The sequence below is a fragment of the Trifolium pratense genome, linkage group LG1 (genome assembly GCF_020283565.1).
Source record: "Trifolium pratense cultivar HEN17-A07 linkage group LG1, ARS_RC_1.1, whole genome shotgun sequence".
NCBI classification, from domain to species: domain Eukaryota; kingdom Viridiplantae; phylum Streptophyta; class Magnoliopsida; order Fabales; family Fabaceae; genus Trifolium; species Trifolium pratense.
In genome coordinates this window covers 1484674-1512290 of record NC_060059.1, presented here as the reverse complement: position 1 = coordinate 1512290, position 27617 = coordinate 1484674, and the positions used below count along the sequence as shown (strand labels likewise).

The 27617-nt window shown below is 32.5% G+C and overlaps 4 protein-coding genes across 7 annotated transcripts; 1 reads left to right on the top strand and 3 right to left on the bottom strand.

Moving 5' to 3' along the window:
• Positions 1 to 82: 82 nt before the first annotated feature.
• LOC123902838 (serine/threonine protein phosphatase 2A 57 kDa regulatory subunit B' beta isoform-like) lies at positions 83 to 2399 on the bottom strand. The gene is made up of 2 exons (XM_045952642.1): positions 880 to 2399; positions 83 to 544 (listed from the first exon to the last, which is right to left on the bottom strand). The coding sequence occupies exons 1-2, from the start codon at positions 1858 to 1860 to the stop codon at positions 206 to 208; spliced, it is 1320 nt and encodes a 439-aa protein (XP_045808598.1). The 5' UTR covers positions 1861 to 2399; the 3' UTR covers positions 83 to 205.
• A 9586-nt stretch (positions 2400 to 11985) lies between these two features.
• On the top strand, positions 11986 to 18753 carry LOC123911512 (tetracycline resistance protein, class A-like). Its single transcript, XM_045962940.1, has 14 exons — positions 11986 to 12309; positions 14443 to 14554; positions 15377 to 15489; positions 15612 to 15734; positions 15951 to 16141; positions 16385 to 16460; positions 16645 to 16731; positions 16899 to 16979; positions 17066 to 17098; positions 17184 to 17237; positions 17337 to 17378; positions 17793 to 17871; positions 17961 to 18031; positions 18177 to 18753. Exons 1-14 carry the CDS (start codon positions 12145 to 12147, stop codon positions 18270 to 18272), a joined length of 1323 nt encoding a protein of 440 aa, XP_045818896.1. The 5' UTR covers positions 11986 to 12144; the 3' UTR covers positions 18273 to 18753.
• A 251-nt stretch (positions 18754 to 19004) lies between these two features.
• Positions 19005 to 21588, bottom strand: LOC123911520. Its single transcript, XM_045962951.1, has 4 exons — positions 21312 to 21588; positions 21102 to 21208; positions 20477 to 20740; positions 19005 to 19403 (listed from the first exon to the last, which is right to left on the bottom strand). Exons 1-4 carry the CDS (start codon positions 21439 to 21441, stop codon positions 19230 to 19232), a joined length of 675 nt encoding a protein of 224 aa, XP_045818907.1. The 5' UTR covers positions 21442 to 21588; the 3' UTR covers positions 19005 to 19229.
• A 1300-nt stretch (positions 21589 to 22888) lies between these two features.
• On the bottom strand, positions 22889 to 27184 carry LOC123911342 (DDB1- and CUL4-associated factor 8-like). 4 transcript variants are annotated; one of them, XM_045962763.1, is made up of 6 exons: positions 26940 to 27165; positions 26760 to 26871; positions 26255 to 26506; positions 25997 to 26140; positions 25168 to 25920; positions 22889 to 23523 (listed from the first exon to the last, which is right to left on the bottom strand). In XM_045962763.1, exons 2-6 carry the CDS (start codon positions 26868 to 26870, stop codon positions 23278 to 23280), a joined length of 1506 nt encoding a protein of 501 aa, XP_045818719.1. In that variant the 5' UTR covers position 26871; positions 26940 to 27165; the 3' UTR covers positions 22889 to 23277. The 4 variants fall into 4 exon arrangements, with proteins under 4 accessions (XP_045818719.1, XP_045818706.1, XP_045818714.1 ...); XM_045962750.1 differs by having other exon boundaries at positions 22889 to 23865; positions 26940 to 27145; XM_045962758.1 differs by having other exon boundaries at positions 22889 to 23865; positions 26944 to 27105.
• Positions 27185 to 27617: the final 433 nt, after the last annotated feature.

Below are 27617 nucleotides of genomic sequence, written 5' to 3'. Positions count from 1 at the left end.
AACCGCTGCAAAACTATTTCTTCATAGCAGTAGAATTTGTATGGTGTGAACTGTGAAGTGTCAATATTTGTCACTCAAAACATTGAAAGAACTTATTTATCATTAATGCTTAGTTATAAATACTTCTTGTGTAAGTATGCTTTTAAACATAGCTTATGATTAAGAAGATTGACATGTATGTTGCATGCATTAAATTTATTAATGTTCAGTTTGAGACACATATGTATCTTTGTGGATTCACAAACTGATTCTTAGAAGCTGCCAATTCAATTCTTTCCCATGTCTTTTTTCTCTTTATATCTTTTTGATGTGCTTCTGATTCTTTAACTTTCATGTCCATTTGAGCTTTTGCATATAAATCTGGATCAATATCTTCCACCACCACCTTCACACTTTCTGTTAACTGCCTAACACTCTTGCTCCAATGCAATTTCAAGTTCTTTTCCACACCTTCTACTATCACTGGAAGTACTTCTACTGTTCCCGTTGTTGCCATTTTATAGAACTGCTCATTGTTCCATACATATAGTGCCCTTTCAGCTACCTGGAAGGACATATCATATATTTGCTTAGGTATAAACTATTTTTTCTACAACAAAAAAATAAAATAAAATCAAACTATTTTCATATAAACTACGGAGATTTTATGAAAATAAGCTGAAAAAAACTTTAGAAATATCATAGGCTGTTTCCATATAAGTCAATCCAAATAGGTCCTTAATATGTCCATACAGGTCCTTATGAAAATAAGCTGAAAAAAACTTGGAACAGTCTCACAACCGCTAATGCTAGTGGAAAAGTTCAAATAAGTCAATCCAAACAGGTCCTTAATATGTTTATGTGAATACATTTTGGAAACTACAATGAAATTTTGTTTACCTGAGAATTCCAACTGTTGATGCATTTTGTAATCTGAGTACATATCGGCAAGGCCAATTTACGATATTGATCAGGATCCAAATTCTCGACAAGATCTTCCAATTCACCGATCAACAAAATTTCCTTTTGACAATTTGTAACAGGCCAATATCTCAAAATTCCCCTTACAACAACACCTCCAAGCATAGGCTCCTTCTGCACAAACTGTGATATACAATAAGCAAGTTGTCTATGATAAACTTGCATCCCTTTAGTCTTATGTAAAGGAATCAACACTCTCATAAGAAACAACTTATGCTCTTCCTTGAGTGGCACGGTAAAGCCATTAACAATAGTTCCCCATATCTCAAGCAAGTCAGCAATACCAGAATGTTTCTCAGTCTCAAAAACATAGTTCAACAAAACATCAGTCATTGATTTCCTCATCGCAGAACGGTCGCAAACAAACTTAGAATATATCTTATGGTACACATTTTTCAAACTCTCGCGTTCCCTCGGATCTTCGGATTGGAAAAGCGATAACAGATTAAGAAGGAAAGAATGGTCCATATAGTTTCTAAGTATTTTGCTGTCTGTGCTATTAACAAGCCTAAGTAAGATTTCATAAACTATTTGTAGATGTGACCATAAAGGTGAAAATATTGAAATAGGATCTTCTTCATCAAGAAATTCTGATATAGCAGAAGGGTTTGTAGGTGGAGGGAGTGGCCTAAAAAGATTGGCTTTGATCATTGATACTAAAGGTCCTACAACTTTTTCATGCACTGGTTTTTTGGAGGATTTCAACATAGCTATGAGTCTTGAAAGTTGAAGTCTCTTAGAGTCTCTTTGTGCAGGAGATTCTGAAGGGTCAGTGAATGTGAAAACAAAGGTGCAGTATGAAACTGTTGAGAGAATTTCTTCATTTCCTGAAGTAGGTGAAGATGGTACAAGAGGCTTTTCCTTTTCAAAAAATTCTATAAGTGTTTTTGGGTTGCTCATTTTTTCTGTTTGAGGATTAGGAAGGAACTTGTGTGTTTTGAGTTTGATTATAAAAGCTTCTTAGACGGAGATTCTTTTGCAACAAGAAGCTTTGGAATGTTCAAATTGTTAACTAAGCATTAGAAGAACTTTGTTCAAATTCTTGTGTTTTGTGAGATTATAACAAGACATGGAACATGGTATCTTAATTTTATTGTTCCTTATTCTTTCTTTTGGATTTTCGTCGTGTGGGATTTTCGACATATTCAATAATCTAAACCTTATCAATTGGAAAAACGGATTATAGACAAGCGTTAACGCAGTAATTACTGTAGACCGTCCAATCAGAAATAAACGGTTAAGATCAAAATTGTGTGAAACTATATTGAATCAATCATAATCATCTAATCAATTTTTAATGACCGACGTTGATTATATGACAATTACGACGGATAATCCCGATCCATCATTGCCATTGGTGGTTGAAATTTGCACCATAGGGCTTAAATAACATACAAGTTGTGTTGTCAAAAAAAAACATACAAGTTGCTTATTAACATATTCATCTTTAGTTAGCAACTTGGTTTTATTAATGTGTCATCACTAGATAATAGAGATTTGAATTATTTTATTTTTCATTAGAACATGACAATGATTAATTAGGAAAGAAAAAGACAAAATTATTTATAAAAAAAATGAGAGACACAAAATAAAACCTGTATAGGTCCTATCATTCAGAGCTAAGACCCCAAATCCTTGTTGTTTAGTCTTTTGTTGATAAATTAAAAAATATATAAAAAGTACTAAATCCAAAAATAGAGTACTAGTGGCTTGCAAGTTACAACTACCACTCATTTCTTAATATATATATATAGTTGAGCTTAAGATTTCTCGTCAAAGAAAATATCTATTTATGATTTGGAGCATAATCCTAATAAAACAAGATTAGCCGGAAGATAAACATATGAACTTATGAAGGATAAAACACACATGTAGATGCATTCAGGGAGGTTATAAACTTCCATTTTTGCATTTAGATCTCTGTGGAGCTGATTTTCTTAAATTAAGAATTAAATCTAACTCAATCTTATAACTGTAGTGATCATTATCTTCAGTTATAAACATATATTTAGGTTATGTCGTAATCGATATGGAAAGAGATATTTCTATTGATGTAAGGTGTTTGAAGTGTGGTAACTTAGTATAATTGCTCTCGACAAGGGTTTGGAGTCAGAAGTAGGCTTATTATGGTTATTTGTTACTGAAATCTTTTTGGTCAATATGAGAATATAACCTCTATTTTGAAGATGTCCTAGGAGTTTGTCATAAAAGAACAAAATTAAATAATGTGTAATTTTTTAAATAATTAACTGATAGATATTTTCATGTATCATAAAAAATAATATTTGTGACCATATAAATATTTTTATTATTTTAGTTGAGAGTAACATTTTTTTCTTGTCTTAATCAACAAATAAAATAATACATTTGACTTTTATTTTATTTTTAGGTGACCATGTTAAATGTTACAGGTTTGAATTGTTCACCGTCACTTAAACAACATTGGATTTTATTATTTTGTTGGTACATACAACATTTAAAGGGCGCTTTTTATTTTATTTATTAAATGTTTATAGTACCCAAGAGCGTTTAAATGAGACGACACATTCTCTTCTAGTTTAATTAATCAAAGTTATGAGTTTGATCTATGGTTTGGACATGCATCAACGTTAAAACTTTTAGGAAGAATTTTCCATCCATTTGAGTCCCACAAAGGTCGAAGAGTTAGTCTCTACATTTACAAGTAGAAAATATTTGATTTACGCCAAAAACAACAAGAACAAAAAGCTGCAATTATATACATCTATATGCCCTCTCTTACCACAATTATAAGTAAAAATTCATTTTCCAAATTCATTAAATAATTGATGCATTTGATCTATATATTAGATTAGATACATGTTTAAGATGTGTCCATGTTTTGTCCATCTATTATGTCAAATATTCGCATGTCAATATTATGTATAAAAAAATATATGAGAACATGTTAATATAATATGTAAATTAGGAATAGAAAACAAAAAAACAATAGTTTGGAAGAACGAAAACATCCTCGTTCTATTTTTAGGTACTAAAACTAAAATTCATTTTTTTAGACAAAAAACCAATTTAATTCAAAATAAAATTACATACTCCAACTGGTTTATATTTAAATTAAGCTCAAATTATATAAACACTTATCATATAAAGACATGTTTTCATATTAATGACAAGTTTTTTTTTAAGTTATTTCAAAGAATTTGTGTTAATAAGCCAAAAATAGTAGAAAATTAGCTAAACATAGCTGGCCCGGCCCACTAGCCCTTTTAACATGGGTCCATTTATAAAAAGTTTAAAAACAATCAGGCCTTATTTAATATAAGCACTTATTTCTTACACGCCTTACGCGTTTTCGTTTTTACCCTTTCGCTATTTAAGTAGCTGATGTTATAAAAATAATTTAACTTTTTTTAGGAATTTTGAATGTGATCTCCGCTACTTATGAAGCATGAATAGACATATTAGTATATGAGGAGAAACTAAATTTTGTGAAGAAATCCAATTTTTTTTTTAAGAATATTATATTAGCTATGTATTTTATCTAAAATATACAATTGAATAATATATGTTATTTAAAATTTTATCAGCTGCACATCAAATTACAGAACTCCCTCCATAATAAATTATATGTGATTTTTATCAATTTTACATGAATTAAAAATTTAATGGTGTATGAAAATGAGTCATTGTAAATTACTTTATAAAATTATCATATATTAATGATATAAAAATTAAATTTTTGTGCCAAATAAAACTTAAAAGAATTTTTAAAAAAAGATAGAATAATAAAAATTAGCCCAATAAAAAATAATTTTATAAAGTAATTCGCAATTACTTTATAAAATAAAAAATTAATGGCGTATGAAAATGAGTAATTGCGAATTACGGAGTACTTTATAAAATTATCTTTTATTTGGCTAATTTTTATTAATTTTTGGGTAAACAACCCACAATTCTTTCAGGGTAATCTAGAAAAAATCCTAGAAAAAACTTTTTTTTATTATTATTATTTTTTTCCATTCTAATTTTTTTTTAACAAAATTCTAGAACTTTCTTTGGAAAAAAAAAACATATAAAGAAAATAGTGATTGAGGAAAAATGAACAACTTCACAATTAAAACAACTTAACTAAATTTTAATTCGTCTGTGAAAGAAAACGAAGGCACCACACTGGGATAAAGATGAATGTGGCAACAACATCGTATACGAGTTTGAGAGACGTGATGATATCATTGCCACATTCTTCTTCTTCATCATCATCATCATCATCATCTTCTTCTTCTTCTATGAATACCATTTGGGATGAAAATATTTCAATTAAAAATCATCTTCTCAAACAAGCTGCTTTGGCTTATCTTCAACCTATTTCCACCTCAACTGATCATGATTTTGCTAATAATAAGGGTTGTTTCAATAATATAAAGTGCTTCTCTTGTGGCGACGACGGTGAAGAATCTGGTTGCTTTCAGTGGCTTAGTTTTGGAACCCTTGTTGAGGCTTTTGTTGTATTCTTTTGTGGTAAAAGAAGAAGGAACGCCAACGAGGAAGAAGATGAAGATTACATTGAATGAGAGGAACACCATGAAAATGTAAGAACAAAAGGGACACTTGTGTTTTTTGGAACATTCGGTTTGACCAATTGATACATATTAAGAGGTTTTTTTTTGTTGACTTTCTTCACTTTAGTTTAGTCCAATTGAAATTTGACTCATGTTATGTTTTTTTCTTTTACTCAAATAAAAATCATGTTTTCTTTTGTAAATTCAGGTATCGTTGAACAACTGTTGAATTTATCATTTGAGGTGATTGAGATTCATTATACAAAAATCCATGATTTTAGAGTTAGAAGAAGCTTAAACGCATGAGTACGTGTTACAAAAATAACATGTGAGATGTTTTTTTGTGAACAAATAACATGCGAGACACTAATATTAATTAATGGTGGTAACGATATTGACTTGACTTTTATTTAAAAAATGATATTGACTTGACGCGGTTGTATTTTATATTTATATATGGAAAAGGCGGATAAGATCAAGGGTAAAGAATTGAAGGCATCAAGTTAGTAATTACACATCGTGTAAAATGTTAGAGAATTCGTTAGGTTGAAGAGTGTAAATGTTATATATAAATTACCACTAACCTTAATTTTTAAGGCATGTGAATTTTTTTGTGTACCGAATCATTTGTATTTGATATAATTAACAAAATGTTGTGTGCTATTTGGGTTATGCATTACTTTAAAATATTTGTTTGTATGGTTAATTATTGTTATACAATTGTCAATTGTTCGCTAACAACATTTGAATTGCATTTGTGTTGGTATAATGATGACCCATGCTAAGCATGCCATACTTTATTATTCTTAATTTTTTCAATGGGATTTGACACATTTACAGTATGTATAATCGAGGATTTGTTGTCAAGCGGTGTTAATTTTCTGAAGATTAACCCTAACTCCTCAATCAATTGGGTTAATAGAGACGGAAATCAGGTTTCGAATCCTACTTTTCGCATCCCTGAATATCCTCGGTCACCCCTTGAAATCATCAAATTAACCCTCTCGCTTTCTAGGATGCAAACACATTTTTCGCACTTTAAGTAGCGAGTGTCAATATTTTTAGTTCAAATCCACCTTCTATCATGAAAAAAGGAATTCACATTTTAGAAAGCAAACTCAGCTACAGTTTGCTATCTAGAAAACGAACTCTCCCCCCCCCCCCCCCCATTTTTCTATTTATACACTCACATTCTAAGTAGCGAGAGGTAAAAAATTCGGAATATCAGGGGGGTGCGTATGTATGTCTTGGGGGCCAGAAGTAGGATTCTCAGGTTTCCCATGAGTTGGCTAAATGGGCCGAGGGTGGTCCTAATAAATGAAATTTTCTCAACCCACCATAACATTTCTCCCCTACCCCCTAGCGTACCTAAAAAAATTCGGAAAATACGTTCCGAACTGTTTTTTAGTGTAAAATTTACACTATAAAAAATTCGGAGAACGTTTTTCGAATTTTTTGGGGGGTGGGGGAGAAAGTGAGTGGGAGGGATGAGAAAATTTCCTAATAAATATTGGCCCAATTCCGCTCCTATTTATATTTTGTCCCATATCCAAAAAAATATAGGTTTTTGTATTATGTTTAGAGGTGAGTATAATGGTTTTTTACGAACAAAAAAAAAAAAAAACTGGTATAAATAATTTGAATTTGGTTGCTTATTTAGTCTTATTATTTTATCACACAATAAAAAATAGTTCCTCTTTTTAATTTTTTTTTTCTCAAGTATCAATTTTCAAAAAATTTCCCTAACAGAAATATTTTTTATCTTCATATTTAAAATAGTTAAGTAAATTTTTAGCCCTTAAAAATTATCAAATTTCATTTTTCCATAACACAAAATGACACATTTTCTTCCCTATAGAATTTTCATGCACGCGGTTTTACCTAAATTTTCTAAGTGTCCTTACAACTTAAATTTTTTTTCCTCAAACTTAAATTTTTTTTCTCAAGTATCAATTTTATTTTTGTAATTTTGGTTGTAATCCAAAAAATTTCCCTGACAGAAATATCTTTTATCTTCATATTTAAAATAGTTAAATAAATTTTTAGCCCTTAAAAATTATCAAATTTCATTTTTCCACAACACAAAATGACACATTTTCTAAGTGTCCTTACAAAAATTATTATATTAAAGATATTGATTATGTGGATACATTAAGGAACTATTATCTTTTATTTTTTTGACAATAACTTTTTTTTAGGACTAGAAATTTTATCCTTAAAACGGATAAATGAGGTGTACGGGGTTCGAACCTCGACCCTGCATATAAAATGTGATGTCCCTATCAATTGAGCTATGCTCATAAGGACACAATAACTTTTATTATCTTAATATAAGGATATTGCCGCAAACTCGCAATTGTTATTATATAAGCGATTATATATGTATGTTCAAGATTGGTTGAGGTTGTGGTGAATCCGTTTATAGATTGGTGCATAACTGAAACGATTGGATTTGGAACCACTAACAATCGAATCTGAACCAGATTATTAACAATGCACAATGACAATGGTTTGAATGGCATCCAACTAAACAACAACGTAATTTGGAATTTGGAAACCGAAGGTAGTGGTGGTCGGGAGAGATGGGTGAAGCCGAATATGGGTGAGTTGAAATGCAATGTTGATGCAGCCTTCGATCAATCAATTAATAAAACTAGATTATGGTTGATGTTTAAGGGATTCTAATTGTGCTTTCACTCGTGCTCTATCAGGTTGGATCCATTTGGAATTATCCATTTGTGAGGGGGAGGCGATGAGGCTTTGCCACACTATGTCTTGGGTCTAAAATTTAGGTTGGAACAAGGTGACTTTTGAAAGTGATTCCGAAATTATAGTTGATGTAATTAAGTCTAATTTTTTAGGTGTGTCAGAGTTTAATGTTATAGTTTCTTTCTTATATTGGAACTTTGCTTCATTTAAATTACAACTTTGAGGTTAAATTACAACTTTCCTTTATATTTTCAAGTCTTTTAAATTTAACTCTATCAATTTTAGTCACAAAAAAAAAAGAAAAGAAAAACTCTCTATCAATTGCACACTACATATTTATCCAAAACTCTTTTTGAGTAAAAGATATAATCAATGAGCATGTGAATATATGCAATGAATGATAATTATAAAAATGGAGTGATGAAGTGTTTAACCGTTTGTTATAGGAAACTGCAAATGTCATTTCACATTCTTGTCATTTTCATAAAACACAAATTCATGATTGGGTTAGGCTCAATGAGCATTATTTGATGTACGTTCTTTCTAAACAAAGCATATGATATGAAGATTCAAATCATGAACTTTCAGTTACATCCAAATCCAATGGAATTTTGAACGTTCAATTTCTGGAAAGTTAAGGTGGTAAAAAGAAAATTATGAAATTTCATTCAACAAAAATGATAGCTCGAGCAATTTGTATATTTATTGGGAATAAAAAATGTTAGATAAGGTTGCACCTCTTTTGAAAGTAGCGGTGAACATAACTTAGTTGGTAGAAACATCATATATATTATGCATGAGTTGGAATTCGAATTTCGGACACTCTATTATTAACCTTTAATGTAAAATTTTTAACCACCAGACCAAACTATTAGACAAAAAAAAACGTTAGAAATAATTTTTTTTTTGTTTAAATAGACAAAATGATAATAACTATCGTATACTCACACATATAAGTGAATGAGTCGAGATTCAAATCTTAATCACAGCATGCGACTTAACAATTTCGACAATTTTTTACTAAGTGGATTAGAATTTGTAGACAATAATATTGGATAACTTATTGAAAAACTAATTAATTTCAATCAATCATGAAATCTTATTAGTACTATCGTTCACTCCAAGCGACTGATCACACTTTGTCAATATTCTGTCGTTTGTCCCTTTGGCTTCTACTTAAAATAAGACAAATATTGTTTGAGCCACAAAACTCTCTTCAAAGGCAAGAGAGAAAAAAGGGTAATAGCAGATTGAGAATTAAAATATTTGCTTTTTAACAGCGCGTTTGTAGCGCGTAATTAAGAATCTACTTTTAATATTTGATGCCGGACTTCCAAATTGTTGGAACTTGGAATGAGCCTTGCTCATACCATACACAAATGTATTTTTTCACTACGTCTCATCATATTTTATTTGATTTATTGGTAGAATTGATTAATTTAATAATAAATTTGTAACATTACCTCATTCTCTTAAAATTTTCAAAGCTTTGTGGAATGAGAAAATAAAATATAGTGTACAATAGGCTTATGCACAATAGACATTGCCGTATATAGGCTTCGCAGGACCATTTTCACTTTGTAGGCCGTTAATTCCTTCTATCATTAATTTACCATGTCACATGTACGGATATATCTTGACATTTCATATTGCAAAAGTTAAGATTCAATGTTTTACGGAATTTAGGATTAGAGAGTACAAAAATGATAGAAAAATTGACTTGGACAAAAATTTAAGTGAATGGAATACTCATAAGTCATAACTTCAGAAATATATATTAGAGAAAAGGGGTCTAACATATTTTATATATGATGAAGTTTAAGAGAAAATTGATTCCCTTAACTTTGATATACATATAATTCTTAATTATATAGTTTTTTTTACCTATAATATAAAAGTTTATAGTGCTGCTAAAAAAATAGGGTCTTAACATTCCTTAAAGGCTTTTAAACATGCTCATGATGTCCCTCTCTAAGACCACCATATGAATCCGTAAAAAGTTACACCATATTAAGATGCACTAATGTCTATTCTTTTCAAACTAAATATATATATGGTCCTAGCTAGAAGATAGTTGTTTCGCTTAGATTAAATATTACATCACGCGCACTTACGTGCAAAAGATCTTAAGTCTTCTTCCTTAACCTCTCGGGCAAATCAACTCACATTAATTTTCTTAATCCTAATTTCGTACTATTCTTTTACTTCTTTTAACCGGAATTTATAAGTCTTGTTGTTTATTTATTGCTAAATATCAACTATTTTATCTAACGTGAGATTTTAACTCATATCGGGATTTAATTGGTAGATGATGTTTCCAATTTCCAAGTCTTAACAACTTTAAATCTTTAATAAGACCAATATAATTCAAGAATCAAGTAAGTACTAGTAATGAAATAAAGCATAGTAATTAGTTATAGTGAAAAAACAAAGATGGGGCCATTGCATATATTATGTGTGTGTTGAAAATGAGTACTACAAAACTTTGACGTATGTAGGAAGGTTACATATTGAAAAGAAAAAAGCAAGAGAGAGCATTGAAACATTGTTTTTGTTTGTTCTCATTCCCCACCACCAACATTGGCTTTGCATTGTGCACGCCAAAGTAACCTTACAAATACGGTAAATCCAATAAGTATCAACTTTCTTTGGAAGACAGCACAACCCAAATGAATACTATGCATAATACATACATAGTGAGTGAACCTTCCAAGCCACGTCTCATGATCTGTTCTTTTGCTTTATTTTGTTGTGTAGAAGTTAATGTCATCAAAGGACTTTATTGGGAGGGAATCTTCTTTTTATCTTTTTCTTTCTTCTCTTTATCTCATTGTTTTCCTCACTCACAAGTAGGGAGGGAGATCCAAAAATAATATGTCAAGCATTTTGAAAATCTAATTAAAAGTAATATAAATTAACATTATAAATCAATTATCAAGTGATATTTTTATAGAATTTTATTTATTAATTTTGGTGTATATGTGTAAAATGAAGGCAATGAATTTTTTTAGACACATGTAATGAAGGCAATGATGTTTGAATCTAATATCTCATGTGTATTATTCAAACTCCTCACTATTAAATCAATTTTAGTGGTTTTTTTTTTAATCATTTTTAGTTGTAACTTGTTAAAGTAAATCTAAAAAATAAATGGTGTACGTTTTTTTTCCCCCTTTTTTTTTATTAAATCTTGTATTGTTTCTTTGTTTCTTATTACTTGTCGTTTTTGTAAAATAAAATTATGTCAATTTATTTGTTATTTTTTAAAGTTCAAGGTAAATTGTATTTTTTCTGAAATAGACGAAATAATAAACTATTTGAAACTCACACATTAAGTGGAGAGACCAAAGTTTAAAACTCAGTTATAGCGTCTGAACTAGTAATTTCAGTGTTTTTTCGGTTGAACTAGGATTTGTGGATATATTGTAATCTATAACTATATATAAAGATGATACATAAGTTTTGGTTTGGACTTTTCATAATACCAATAATATCCTTGATTTTCTTAGTAGCAACAAAAATCTTTTATTAACAAACTCATCATAACATAAGACACATTTTTGTTTTTAGCAGCAAAATCTTTTATTGACAAACTCACCGTAACATAAGACATGCTTTTTTTTTTGACATAAGTTAGACACACGCGTCCGCTAGTGTTAATAATACTCTTAACTATTTATTTCAAATTATAAATAATTAATGGTATTATATGAAATAAGAAATAGTGGTATGAAAAGTACAAATTGTTTAAGAGGGTGTGAGCCCACATCGATAGATCCGTTTAAATGGTAGAAGCAACCGAATTAAGCAAAGATTATAAGTAGAAAACAGAGTGACATTATAACACATACATAACATAACATAACCTCTCTCACTCTTTTCCAAATTGATACACATAAAAGGCCAAACCCAATATAGAGAGATATTTATTTATATTATGGAAGGATTAAGAGGACTTGGTCATTTATTTGTGACAATGTTTATAGCAGGTGTTGGAGGATTTATAGCTATTCCTTCAATAACAGATGTAACAATGTCTGCACTATGTCCTGGTCAAGATGAATGCTCTCTTGCCATTTACCTCACTGGTTTTCAACATGCTGTCAGTATTCTTCTTCTTCATCTTCTCTTTTATTTAACATTTTCTTTGCTTTTCAACAATTTTCAGTTTTCATCATCTTTTCTGTTCTGTTCAACAAACGCTCTGTTTTTCATAAAAACAACTCTCAACTGTTTAGATACAATAACGCATCTTTTCTTTTTTATTCCAAATTATAAGTTCGGCAAATATTTAATACATATACAATAACTTCACAAAGCTTAGCTCAACCTGTAGAAAATATTAAAATTGTTGAGTCGGATATTATGATCGAAATTCGAACTGTGATCTTTCGATTTTATGTTTGAGTTTCCAATAACTTATTATTTGGTCTATCAATACAAAAATAAAAGAAACTCAGAGTCCGAATTTGACTAGAACAATTATTGATCAAATTTTATTTATTTTTTTTCCAAACTTCATATTACTATAAGCATTCCTTCTAAAAAGAGGAGATTAAGACACCTCCAAAAAAAAAAAAAAGAGATGGAACTAGTATTTTATTTTAGTTACATGTAGCTACAAGCTAGCGTTATACTCAAGTGACAAGTCTATGAATAAATAGAGTACCATCCAAAAAACTAGTCATTGAGTGAATGACCATCATAAATAATTAATGGATTCTACTACTAGTATTTCATTCTAGTTACTTGTAGCGTTAGACTTAGACTCAACTCTTGGAATAGAAAAAAAAAACTCTGATTTTAAATGGGACTCTGCAAGTGGGCGGTAGAATTGGTCCTTTTGAATTAGTCGGTCCTAGGGCCGGATACCAAATTTTCAGAAAACAAAAAAGTCTTTGAATAGAGAGTATTTTTCAAAAACAGAAAGAAAGTCCATGATCCAAAAAACTAGTGATTGAGTGAAATAGTATCATAATTCAAGCACTACTAAATTATACACACACTTTTTTCTTTTTGAATATGTTATGTCATACTCTTAACCCATTACTCCACCGATGGACCACAACAACCTTCCTTCACCGCTCAATCACCCACCGACTCACTATTGGGATTTTCCTACAGGTGACAAGTCCCACGGTTGGTTCCATAGAGACACTTCAACATAAAATAAAATTAGTCTACATTATTCTTAGAATCAATTTCAATCTACTTGGTTTGTTCATTGTAGCTTAGTTAGTACAATAGCTAGGGATGGCAAAAAAACTCAAACCCGAGAGAACCACCCGAACCCAAACCCAAGTCAACGGGCGAAACCCGATTTGACTGAGTTTGGGTTTGGGTTCGGGTGACACCCGATAATATGGGTGTAAGTTTGGTATCAATCAAACCCACACCCGAAACTCATACACCCACCCGAAATATTTTATAATTACCTAATTATCCTCATAGTCTCCCTCAATTTCCTTGGAAGACCTTAAATTTTAGTTGTAATTTAATTTCTTGAAAGTCTATGTTGTAATTTCTTGAAAGTCTATGTTTGAATTTCCTTGTAAGACCTTAATTTCAGTTGTAATTTAATTCAAAGTCTACGTTGAAATTTAATTTCTTAAATTTGCAAATTATTTTCAAATGTGCTGCGGGTTTGAGTTTGAGTGGAAAAAACCCGAACCCAATGGGTGTGGGCGTGTGTGTTGTTTTGCCACCCGAACAGCCTTTGAGTTTAGGTTTGAGTGATGATTTCGGGTGTGAGTTTGGTAAGTGTCAAACCCGCACTCATGGGCGCCCGTTGTCATCCCTAACAATAGCTACTAAAAATATTATTAAAGAAGTCGGAGTTCAAATTTTGAATGAATTATTTTTCCACACATATTTATAGTGTAAGTGTAATCGTTAGACTACTAGAAAATAAAAATAATAAGCAATGTGTCTTTTTCGAATTTATTGTTAACACACTTGCAAGTTACCTAAGTTAAGCTTTTAAGTTATGCTGTATGCATCGCATAGTGTGTCAATAGCTTCAAAGATATGTTGCTGAATTCATCGCATGTTATCAAGGTGAATGTGGCTTTTCATGACCACTCCCTTTTTACTTTTAAAAAGTTAATTACATAATTAATTTTAAATTTTTTTATTGTATTTAGCTAGTTTGTTTAATTAGTTTCCATGACACACGAAATGAAATGAAATGAAACGGTGGTTAGAGATTAATTGAGATTTTGTGGTGATGTGGCAGATGATTGGAGTTGGGTCAGTGGTTACGACACCATTAATTGGAAATTTGTCTGATCGCTACGGTAGGAAAGTCTTGATCACACTTCCTCTCACCGTCTCTCTCATTCCTCAAGGTAATTACTACTTTATCATTAATTTAATCACTTATTTACTTTTGTAAAGAGTTGAATCATATCCTGCAAGAACGTGAGTTCAACTTCTTCGGTCAATGTTAAAACTTCGTTAATGTATAATTTGTAAATAGTTTCATAAAATTCTTCGGATCTTGAGGACTCGTCAAGACCACATTCACCTAAAATTTTTCATTCATGAAAAAAGAATAGTATGGTATTTTTTGTGAAAATGTACTATTGATATATACATTCGTGTGTTCCCTTAGTGGGAAGCCTAATTATCAATTATTCATCCATGTTTATAGACAAACACACTCCACTCCACTCCACTGTACATGCATGGATGGATGCCATAACTGTTTGGCACTCAACACCATTTGAACCTTTTGGTGATGATGGAGTTACCACTTACCACTCACTCCTTTTGCTTTTCATAGTTTTCATTCATCAAATATCTTCTTGTCACCAAATAAAGCTCAACATATACCTTTTTCTTTCTACTCAATTTTCTCTCTTGGTTTAACTAACTTTTTTGACAAATGGGTTTAACTAACTTTAACATCACTTGAAAGAGTAAAGTAATTAGAGATGATTTTATCATTATTTTATACTATTGTATCAACTTGTGGTTAGTCCAAGTATAAGAGACTCGAATACCTTAAACAAATAGTCAGTGATTTGATTTCTAAATCTTACATATGAATAAAACATGTTTGAAGGAATAATTAACCTTGTGTGTTTCCCAACTATATTATATCAAGAATTCAAGATTAATTGTCTACATGATAATAAATTAAAATAATGTGGTATTTATTTATGCAGCAATATTGGCATATAGCAGGGAAACAAAATTCTTCTATGCATACTATTTGGTGAAAACTCTTGCTGCCCTTGCAGGCGAAGGCAGCCTCCATTGCTTAGCTCTTGCATATGTGGTACTACAACTACTTCACAGTCTCATAAACCTGGTCAATTAAGCTCATACCGATACATGTGCGCGCGCACATGAACATTTAATTTACATACACATTGTTACTCAATTGATTTATGGTATCAGGCAGACAAAGTTCCAGTTGGAAAACGAGCATCAGCATTCGGAATACTTGCTGGTGTTGGATCAGCATCGTTTGTTGGTGGAACATTAGCTGCTAGATTCTTATCCACGGCTTTGACATTTCAGGTTACACACTAAAATTAAATTTGATAACTATATATAGGCAGTTCCGCACTTCTGCATCATTGTTAAATACTTAAGGACATGGCATCATTCTTTAGTCCAAGGGGAAAACATAAAAAATGTTATGACATGGCTCAGATGGCGGTTGCGGACCTTTATTTAAAACTGTGGGCATAATATCCTTATTCTTATTTCTGAATTTGTGTTTCGTTTATTCAGGTTGCTTCAGTGTTCTCAATGATAGCATTGGTGTACATGAGAATTTTCCTCAAGGAAAGTGAACCTATGAGGCAGCCATTGTTGAAAGAGGCAGATGAACCATGCATTCAACAGTGTGAGGATGATATGCCTCAAAGAACATTTAAGAAACTGCCTTCAATGGGGGATGTAATTTGTTTGCTCAAGTGTAGGTAAGTAAAGCAGTTCAGAAATGTATCTTATCTTGCATTGGTATATAGATTGATGCTATCAATCCATTTTAAGCACTTGTGAGACTATTTGAAAAAGTTTATCGAAACGAAACAACTTATGACATTTTCATATGAAAACATCTTATACTTAAGTACTTACATAGTAAGTACTTAATGAAATAGTTATCGAAACAGGGTTTAAGTTTGATAGAGTTGCTGGTCTTACAAGCTTAACTTTTGCAGCCCTACATTCTCACAAGCAGCAATTGTTTTGCTCTTCAATAGTCTTGCTGATGGCGGCTTGATGTCTATTTTGATGGTAAATTTTCACTTTCTTATTTAATACAGTCAATTCATGAGATAGCATTATTTTAGATGCAAAAAATCATAGGGCAAATTTCAAACAAACTGCATTTAATTAACTGTCTATGGATACTGTATAATCAAATACCAAAAAATTCTGTAACTAATTAAAATAAAAATAAATTTGTCACTACATGCAGTATTATTTGAAGGCACGTTTTCAATACAACAAGAATCAGTTTGCCGATTTGATGATGATTTCCGGGATTGGAGCTACTCTGACACAAGTATGCCACAGTCCTAGTTTAAACATTTTGTTTAATTTTATGTGTTCTTTAATCTACTCATCATTTTCAGTTTTCTCTATTTCAATGGTAGATTGAAAATGTTAAACTTCAATTACTCATATTAACTACCATATTGTTGGTTTTATGTACTTGCAAATTTTTTCCAGCTATTCCTCATGCCCATATTAGTACCTGCTGTAGGAGAGGAGAAGTTGCTCACAACAGGTCTCTTTGTTTCCTGCATAAGTGTAAGTTCAAGCCTGAAACCTAACAGGTCCATCGATTTCTATTTTCTAAGTCACCTTACGATTGATTAGTTTGTTACGTTATGCAGATCCTCGTGCACAGCATAGCATGGTCAGCATGGGTAATTATTTTTGAAAACCTTGTTATTTGCTAAAGTTTATTTTATTTTGCAAAAACAATCCTTAAGACTGTTGAAAATCATGCAGGTTCCTTATGCTCTAGCAGGTTTCTCAGTTTTAGGAGTTCTAGTGCGCCCAACTGTATGTTTCTTACTCCCTCTATCATATATTCATATTTGTGTATATTTTAATACTTTGAAATAGTACTCTAATATCTCTCTCACTTTGCGATTGACGCAGATAACCAGCATTGCATCCAAACAAGTTGGACCTAACGAACAGGTATCTTTACGGGAAAAAAGACATTGAGGGGGTTATACAAATGTTAAAAACAAATTTTGAATCATTTCATGTTGAATTTTGAGAAGGTTATACCGGTGATCTCTATTAAAATTTGAGTCCCACCACATAAAGTATATTAGTGAATTTTTATGATGAGATCATCAGTATACCCTTTCGTGTTGAATTCCAACATGAAAAGATCCAAGTTCTGCCAAAAATACACTCGTTTGACTTATGTTTTTTTGTTGAGTACAATTCACGTGAGTCTTATCAAATGGAGAATGTGATCTACATGTGAATTTTATCTAATAATAAAAATATGTTGAATACGATAAATCTGTTGTTAGAGTTACTACTACTATATATGTAGCATTGAGTGAAAACTTTGCCCAACTTCGTCTCTACTTGATTTAGGGAATGCTTCAAGGATGTCTCTCAGGAGTCACTTCTGTCGCCAACATAATTTCTCCGCTAGTTTTCAGTCCACTGACAGGTAAAACTATAATTATGAACAAAATCTACAGACACATATATTACTATCTAAGTAAGACGAAAATCACTAAACTTCTACATGGTATGCAGCCTTATTCCTGTCAGAAGATGCACCATTTAATTTTCCTGGATTCAGCCTAATGTGCCTTGGGCTAATACTGGTAAGATGATCCTTTCACCTCAACATTCATCACTTAGTGGGGTTCAGTTATTAGCTTTCATTACAGAACAAGAGAATTGATTCCTGCCATTTAGTTTTCCTTAAGTTTCTTGGACACGAAGTTAACACATCACATTGTATTTCAGATGACAGCATTTTTCCTTAGTCTAATGATTCGCGCTCCTCCTCCTATTGTGGGTGACAAAGTTAGTAAAAACTGCTGCACAGAAACCTTGGTCTGAGGTGGGAGATAAGTCTGCTTCCTATTTGTGTGCAAAAGCAACAAACATTATCTTTCATTCATCATTTCGCCTCAGCAAAAATGTTGTACATATCCTAGAATGAATGCTTTGACACGTGGAGACCAAGAACACTCAATGGTGAATTACAGGAACATGATTCAGTTAAGTTAGTTTTGAAAATAGTAATTAGGTAAACCAACTGGTGTAGAGCACAGAATTTCCCTGCAATTATGAAGAGGGAATGTGGTATGTATTTATGAGCCACAGTATCTCATCAGTTGTGTTTTAAATCATTGCAATATTATTTATTGTATTCAAACAGCCTTGCATATGTTGTTCATATTTTTAGCTGTTATAATTTTTTTCCGGAGTTATCCTCTGCTAGAGGGACCCGTTTGGAACACAGGTTTCCATACATAAATTAGTGAAGGACTGTGTAATATTTAGTATGTTTTATGTTATGGATGATTGATTTCAAGCATGTGAACTTGAATTGTGTAATGTAAATATAACGATTGATTTTGATTATTTTTTAAGAAAATTAGGGGTTCTTTCAATGAAATATTATTTACACCTCCGAGAAGTATACTGTGATAGAGCGACGGAAGGAAACAAACAATGCTAAAATGCACTGATTGAAAAAGTTTTTAATAATAGCGGAACCTTCAGAGGTAAGCCAAAGAGGAATGGCAGAGTCAAAAAATAAAGATCATAACCATCTCACAAGATGAGTAGAAGCAAAGGAAATAGTTAGTTATGGAATTTATTGTACATTATCAAATTGATGATTGAACAAACCAGTTACGAAGCTATACATGCACATATATTATATACAAAGCAAACCTCTGACAAATTTTACTATTAAGCTTGAAAACATAAACGATATACAAGACAACTAATCTAAAATTCCTTACGATCAGAGGCAGAAAATATATGCTCCATAAGCTGGCAATTCACTTATGTAACAGGGAATATATCATCATCGTCATCGCTGTCTATGTCCATGAACCTGAACTTAACATCCTCCCATCCAGGACCTTTATAATTAAAACTTGAATTCAGATAGCAATTTGTCTCCTGAAACAAGTTCAAGTGATCCACAAGCTTATGATACGCATTGCATCCACAGCACTGCCAATAAGAAGGGAAAAGAAAATGTATGGTCAGCTTTCTTTCCTTCAGTCCCTACTAGAAATTGGACATGACATTCTTACTTCTTTTTTTGCACACTTTTTTACATCCTTTCTTGCATTGAAATTTTTCCTTCCGCAATATCCACATTAATTGTTTTTTTAGATCCAACCGGCCGGGTTGAAGTGGACTTTGCCCATTCATACATAAAGCGCAAATATGTAACAATATGTTGAAAATATGATATACTCCATAAATATTTTAACCATACAAATAAATCATGTACAAATATTAAAATCATAATATTATCAAATTTATAAGCACTGAATTAACATGTCTCTTTCTTTAATACATCTAGTATGTAAAAGAAAAGAGAAACGAGATAAAATGTATCTCATTGTGAGAACTCTTGTACTCCAGGGTCTCGTTGAAAACTGTGGGTGGGAGGGGGAATATACTTTGTTTCACACTTAGTACACTCAAAGTCATGATTCTATGGTTTGCACAAACAAAGAATTAAAGAATTACAAACAAACACCAAAACATAAGTGTTGAACTGTTGATATTCCTATCGGCTTTCTAATTCTAAGAGCCAACTCAAAACCTTGAGAACTGTTGGCAATTTATGGTTGTCATCTTGAGAACTGTTAGGTAGTTATTCCAAGATCATCTATATATTATAAATGCCCTTTCAGGATTTCCTCTTATCTTTGATAACTATCAGCTAGATATTTCAGTTTAAATACGAATTGCCGGTCTTATGCAATCCATGACAGTTCAAATAAATAACTGAATCAAAGTTTGAGCAGTTTAGCTACACAGTCAATATGCAAAATTCTACTGTCTGAAAATTTATTTTGAAGACAAATCAAAAATAAAAACCGAGAAGAACTTATGACATAAATGCTTCAACTCAAGGAACTAAAGCATTTGCATTGTTGATATTTGTTTTCATTGTAAAAATGGAAGTTGGGGTGAATATAAATTGAACAACGGATAAGCTGTTTCGATAAGCTATCCTTTAAATAAGCAATTTCAAATGCTCCCTCAGTTGAAGAAAGACAAAATGTTACCTGAACAAAAACAGTGCCATCGGTGTAAGCATGAGGATTAATAGCCCGTGTAGTTCTCTGGCTACAAATGGTACAAGTAAAAGCGATGAGCATCCTTCTCCTTGGGGATTTTGTGAAGAGTGACCACGGGAAAGTGGAAATATTCCCTCCTGTCCCTGATTGGTCATCCTTACCTACAGCAGGAACAGGGGGTCCTTCCATCCCGGAACCTGTCGTCCATCCTCTACCGGTTGCAGCACTCAAGACCAACCCCATCGCCGCATCCTAACCCCACAAATTCTCATCAGAATTGATCCAATTGAATGAACTTGGTAACCAAAAATAAAAACAAAAAAACAAAACTTTTGCATCTATTACATATAATGAAATTAACCTCTTAAAATTTGAGATATTTTAACTGAAGATACATTAAAGTTCAAATTTTGAGACAGCTGAATATTTTCGCTACCGACCCTTTTAATTAAGGCATGGAAATTGATTGAAAGGAAAGTGACACAATTGGATATTCTTATTAACAATAAAAAAGCTAAGATTTTTATACCGAAATAAATGAATTAAAATTAGAAACATGATATGATAGAAGGAGAAAATTAGGGAAATAAAGGAAAAGGATATTAGTACATACATTAGAAAGAGGGGAAATGGAGAAACAGCGATTATTACTGAGAATTGGGAGATTGATGTTGTTATTGTTTGATTTAGATTGGGAGTCTGTATCGTTACCATCGTCACCTGAAATTATTATTATTTATGAGAATAATAATAAAATTAATGATGAAAGTTGAAAAGTGATTGAGATTGAGAGATAGAGAGATAGAGGAATAGGAATACGCACGCTTGGAGGAGGAGGGTGGACGAAAGTGTAGGAGGAGGGGGGTCTTCTTGGAAACAAGGGATGATGATGTTGTTGAAGGGAAGATTGAGAAAGAAGGTAGAGTTGATGAACTAAGAGATTCCATAATCATCACCTCACACACACACGTTGTGAATGAAATGAAATGAATGATTCTCTCAAATTGCACAAAACAAAACAAAACAAAACAACTTCAGTTTCCTCCCCGCAAAATATCCCAACACAACGCCACCACACCGCAATTTTTTATTTTTTGGTCAACAAACCACACCTCAATTTAATTATTAATTAACCGATCGTTAGTTGGCCCAGTGGTGATTGTCGTTAAACTTGGTAGGAATGACTGCAGTTCGATCCCCACAACTGTGATCGGAAGGGGCTATAACTACTTGATGTCAGAACTAACCTCCGAACCAGATTCAACTGGCGGTGAAAAACCAAAAAATTTAATTATTAATTAATATTAATATTTAATATTATTATTATTATTATCATCATCATCATTACACTATTTAAACACAACAATTTGTTGAAAGAAGTCAACTCCTTAAATGAATCTCAGTTATACGAAGGGGTTAATCTCTGCAGTTGCGCGCAAATGATACATTTGATTTAAAAAAAGAAAGAAATTAACAAAAAAATACAACAACTTTTTACTAGTTTTAATAATTTTTGTATGTCAAATGATATCCGTGTTGTGAGTAAAAAAAATGCATATAGAATTTTTGTCATTCTTGTGTTTATACAACGTATCTCTTATTATTATTAGGTGAGGAGATTGAGACTTTGAGAATAGTAAGAGTGAGAATAGATTAGATCGGCTTGTGTCCAAAAAACCATAGATTAGACTGATTTGAAGGGGCCTACTCAAATTCAAGTTAGTCAAGCTATTGACTATTTTTTTAAAGAGCGGATTAAAAAAAATTAGAAGTCTATTAAACAATTTTAGAAAGAGTGTGTTGAAAAGAATGTGTTAAAAGGACTCTTGCTAGCATAATTTTTTTATTTTTCATTCATGAGATGACCGTTTATTTATCTGTTTGCAGCGTTAACCTTTTAAGTTGTGTGCTCTTGTTGCATCGACATCTTTTATGTTACTAATTATAACTATGTGAACCATAGAATTTTGTTGCATGATTAAAGATAAACAACATCAAAAGTGTATACTCCTTCCAAAAAAAAAAAACATCAAAAGTGTATACTCATCACACATATTAGATATAAACGACTCACTATTTTTTTTTTAGTTCGTAGATTCTTAATTAAAGAAATGAAGGAAGAAAGAAAATAGACAAATTTGACATGTATATCTAGATTTTTATCATAATAAAATATTATGCGTGTTTTTTTTAACAGATTTTTTTTTAAAAAAATAACAGTAGCAACATAAAAACCAATTTGACAAAATAAAAAGTTTAAAGATCACCTCCTTATATATACACAAGATATAAACAAATATCATAAGGATAATTCAAGCTATAGTAACTTTCAAATTCCTAGCTTACATTAATCCAAGAGGAAATGAAACCTTTCTTTATAAAAAACACAAAAAGAGCAAATAAGTCAAACAACCCCGTTGCCTTTAAAGTTAATAACTCTCGACCTTAGGTTCAGACCAACAATGCATGTTTGTATAGACAGCAGAATGTGTACTCATGTGGTCAAATTGATTTTAACAAAAGGATCCAGGGGCGAAGCTTTGGTCAAAATCAATGTTGCAACACCCAAAGGATCAAAGACTTAAATAAACACATAGCAGACGACTAATTTACATCACATAAACATAAAGAACTAAAACATGTACCACAAATAAAATTTAAGGGCAGTTGTATTCGGAATACTGTTACAACAGTCTGCAAGATTATACTCGAGTTATTCTTAATCCTATGTTATATATACAATTGCTATCATTGTTTTAGGAGGCCCAAGGCAACAAGCACAACTCAAATCAACTGAACAAGTCATCTTGGATGGTTGCATCTCCATCATCATCACCACCATCATCATCATCAGTAGAATCATCACTAATAGTATTGAATGTCAATATCAACTCTAAAAGTTCTCGATCTGCAGTTGCAGTTGAACGTTCTGCATTGGTTTCTGTCCTAACCCTCCGTCTTGGAAGTGAAAACAGTTGCAACATCAAGTCTTCCGGAGAATCTATCTGGTACATCCAGCCCCTAGCCTTGGGTTTCTGTCGGACACACAAAACTTTTATCAATTTGCATCATTACAAACCACCAGAAAAATTATCATCGTTGCCATTGTCATCATTATTATCATCACCAACACCAGTATTGACATCATCATTACAATCATTGACATAACCGCCTTTGTCATATTCATCGACATCGTCGTCATCATCATAACCTTCATCGTCGTCATCATCACAACCTTCGTCGTCATCCTCATTATCATCATCCATATCATCGTCATCAAACATATCATCCTCATCATCAAACATATCATCGTTATCCTCATCGTCATCGTCATCGTCATCACTCTCAAACCAACGAATTTCATCAAATATGAGAACCTTTTTCAAAGAAGTAACAGCAGAGAAATTAGATCCTCTGCTGCTCAAATAGTTCCCTCATAACATAAACATCAACCTTTATATGATTCATTGTTTAACAGTTTAACAATAACAGACCAGTATCAGTGTTAAAATTATGTTAGTTGAGGACTTTTCAAGACCAGCATATTAAATTCTCTTTTATTGGTACTTAGAATCACCTTTAACCGGGGGCAATTATTTTTTCAGATAGATGAATATTTAAAAAAGTCTTAAATGTTCTTTTGTAAAATAATTTGTGAGACATTGTACTTATCATGCTTTGCTTTCATAACTAACAGTCTAACACCCACTCAACTCCCCATGGTCAGCATTTTCAAGCCTCGTAATGATCTCAGTTTGTCACATCATCCAAATATGAACCGTTCCAACCAACTAAGTCAGCACTTATTTTTAGTCAAAAAAAAAAAGTCAGCACTTATTCAAAAGTTTCCTGCAGAACTGGCTGGTTCACACTGGTTTTCGACCTAAGCAGATATCAGGTAATTTAGGTCTCTACCGTGCTGCTGCTTGGAATAGTCCCCACTTAACATGGTCAAATAGGCTCAGTACATTATTTCAAACACTACTCTAGAGATATCCCATATGAACTGCCGTGGCTAGAAAATCAGTTATTTTTCTTAAAAGATTATTTTAAACTAAAAATCTAAAATCACAAGCTCTAACCACAATTGATATAGGAAAAGATATTCATATAAAGGATATTTTCATGGCATTCGTTCATATATTAATAGCTCATACTTCACAGGATTTTATATCCTGCCCAGAACAGAATAGCAGAAATGTCTCAGCTCTCAACTGAGGTGACCTTCTTTAATTACTCTACTAGCAAACGCTCCTCTTATAGGCCAGGCCAGACCAAAATTAAAGAATACTGCTTTGGCAATAACTGAATCAGTTAATGAGCAAGCATACTACAACAGTACAACTTTGCCTTGTACTACATAATATCAAATCAACACAATCTGGTCAAGGGAAAGATTGTAGCATGTGTGACATCAGACTGCTAGATTTTTTAACTGGTTGAGATTGAAAGCCAGCCAAGGACATGTGGAGGAAAGAGGGCCAAAAAAGCTTTGGACAACATCATCACAATATTTATTCGGGTTCTTATTTTTATTTTTTAAATGAAGATGATATATCATATATGTGTGTGTGTCTTTAGCTTCCAAAACATAAAAGGCATCATCCACATAAGATAATATATAATTTTTAGTTGAGTTCTGAAATGCAATAACTAGCTCAAGAAGACCGATTTCATACCTGCTCAATATTTTTGGGCAAAACAGCTTTCTCGAGGGCCTTTGGAGTCCATATCTTGATGTCATGCTCAATACCGCTGCTTGCAAGAACTGTTGTATGAGGATGAGACTCAATACAGTTCACAACATGCTTGTCTGCTTCCATGACACGAATAAGCTGAGCACCTTTCTTCTTCCATGTGAAAATCCGACCACAGTCTGATCCGCTCACTACATACTCACAATTAGGCCCAAAAAAACCAACACCCTTGACTGTCTCGCAATTCCTGTGTCCCTTAAAAACTTGAGGGGTGATTTTCTCATCAGCATCCATCTTTGATGGAGATTGCACAGATCCATGACTACCTCCCGTTTCACTTGTATCACTATCCACAGATATAGGGGACCCAGGAACAGGATCCGGTCCCAAACCCATATCTTGTGTAAAAAGGTAAATAAATTCATCATTGTAGGACACAAGAAGCTCCCTTTGTTCAGAAAAGGCCAGGCCTGTTATTCCTACTCGCTCATCTCCAATCAAATGCGGAGGACAAAAGTAGTCGGTCGGTTGACCAAAATCAGTTGATGCGTCCCATTTATACTTGCGGATATCAAAAAGTCGCGTATACTCGTCAGACCCAGCAACCGCAAAGAGATTTGGGTTCCTTGGATCAATTGCAATTGTATTAAGATGGATGACTGGCATGTAATTCCATCTATCCTTAAGTGGCTTGCAGGTGAAAAGTTCCGTTGCAGCCCCAGTTCTCAGATCAAACTGTTAACATAGTTCGTGAGATAGGACTAATGAATTAAAAAAAAAAAAATATTGGTAGAAAAAAACAATCACTCACATGCTGTACTAATCCATCTTCACCGCAGGTATAAAATATATGAGGGCTACCAGGCTCAATAGCCAACTTATGAGCGCGTCCTTGATGACTGCCCAACAACTTAGTTTCCACTCCTTCATTTTCAAGGATTTGAGCATGTCTCACCTGATAATTTGCATAACAAAACACCCTTGTTTTAGTCAAACGGCCTAAGAAAATGCATGCATGATCCTTACTTATTATGACAAAGTGAATGATCATATTATATAGGTAACATACCTGGCCATCAGCAGCGCAAGTGATGATGCTTCGATCATCACAGTGAGGCATAAACTTAGCCTGGAAAACATTGTTACTATGACCAGAATGGAAAGATAATTTACTACGACCAGTTTGCCAATCCCAGAGAATAATCCTTCTGTCATCAGAACCCGAAACGAGAATGTCACCATCTGCATTGAAGCATACAGTGTTCACACAACCTCTGTGCTTTTCGAGCTTTCTGAATACATCAAGTCGAAGTACAAGATCCTAAAACACATCATGATAACATCAATTAATCAGAGCATAGCATTTGAGCCTCATCAATCATCACAGAAGACACATTAAGATCCATATATCATATGTCTTGAAACCCTAATTATTTCATTTTATCATATCATTCATAAAAGGCAACACCTAAAACCAATTGTGAATTTCAATATCGCAGACAACAAAACACGATAAAAAAGTTAATTGGAAAAAAAATAAGGGTAGATAGAGAGTGGAAAATGGAGGGAGGTACCTCGGAGGCGGCGAGACGGTTAGGGAAATTTCTGGCGGGTAATTCGCCGAGCTCTCGATTGGAAAGATCGCGAAGGGGCTTGTAAACAGTGTTCCTTGGTCGCTTGTTCATCCTGAAAACGGAAAAAGGAAAGAGTAAGCACTGTGATGATGATGATTGATGAACGGTGATTGATGATACCTTCCTTGGAAAGCCAGTGAGGGAGAGAGAGAGAGAGTGATTGCTTTGATGCGTTTGGGAGCGACGCAGAGTTTTGTAGTGTTGTGTGATGTGAGAGTGGGGCCTTTGTTTGTGTTGATGGATGGATCAATCGCTGCAATGTTGCTTAATGCCTACATTACATTACACAGCCTTTAATCCTATTTCTAATTTCTAATCTCTTTTTCTGTTTTTCTGTATTAACCTTTGGTTACTAGGGAGGTTACAAGGGAATGAGGCCTATAATTTTGGTCATCAATAAATTCGGACCAAAAATTAATTTATTTTTTTTTAATCTAAAAAAAAAATGAGCTTAAAAAATAACAAAACTGAAACACTGTTGTTCACATGCTACGTTGCAAGCAATGGTGTTCGCTTTTTACTTAGTGGACATGTTGGTAGTTAAAACAATAGTCTCTCGTTATTTATGATGCGAATGTGTAAAACTGCAAAAACAATCATAATTTGCATTCTATAATGCAAACTAGTTTACCATATAAAAATCTTTTTTTTTCCCTTATTCATTGTAATTACTAGCTTTAAGTGCCAATTACAGTATGTGGAGTGGTTATAGTCAACTGAAGCAAGCATATCATGCATATCTTCGTAATAATTGCTGTCATCAATTTATTTTGATTTCTTTATTCATTGTAGTATTCC

Coding starts and splice junctions, on each gene's coding strand:
- LOC123902838 (XM_045952642.1), bottom strand. CDS start 1,860: ATGAGCAACCCAAAAACACTTATAGAATTTTTTGAAAAGGAAAAGCCT. Junction 545..879: donor TCAACAGTTGGAATTCTCAG/GTAAACAAAATT, acceptor ATGTCCTTCCAG/GTAGCTGAAAGGGCACTATA.
- LOC123911512 (XM_045962940.1), top strand. CDS start 12,145: ATGGAAGGATTAAGAGGACTTGGTCATTTATTTGTGACAATGTTTATA. Junction 16,142..16,384: donor ATTTGTTTGCTCAAGTGTAG/GTAAGTAAAGCA, acceptor TAACTTTTGCAG/CCCTACATTCTCACAAGCAG. Junction 18,032..18,176: donor TGTGCCTTGGGCTAATACTG/GTAAGATGATCC, acceptor ATTGTATTTCAG/ATGACAGCATTTTTCCTTAG.
- LOC123911520 (XM_045962951.1), bottom strand. CDS start 21,441: ATGATTATGGAATCTCTTAGTTCATCAACTCTACCTTCTTTCTCAATC. Junction 21,209..21,311: donor TCCACCCTCCTCCTCCAAGC/GTGCGTATTCCT, acceptor TAATAATTTCAG/GTGACGATGGTAACGATACA. Junction 19,404..20,476: donor ATGGCACTGTTTTTGTTCAG/GTAACATTTTGT, acceptor TCTTATTGGCAG/TGCTGTGGATGCAATGCGTA.
- LOC123911342 (XM_045962750.1), bottom strand. CDS start 26,870: ATGAACAAGCGACCAAGGAACACTGTTTACAAGCCCCTTCGCGATCTT. Junction 25,921..25,996: donor AAGATGGATTAGTACAGCAT/GTGAGTGATTGT, acceptor CTATGTTAACAG/TTTGATCTGAGAACTGGGGC. Junction 23,866..25,167: donor TGCCCAAAAATATTGAGCAG/GTATGAAATCGG, acceptor TCTTTGAAAAAG/GTTCTCATATTTGATGAAAT.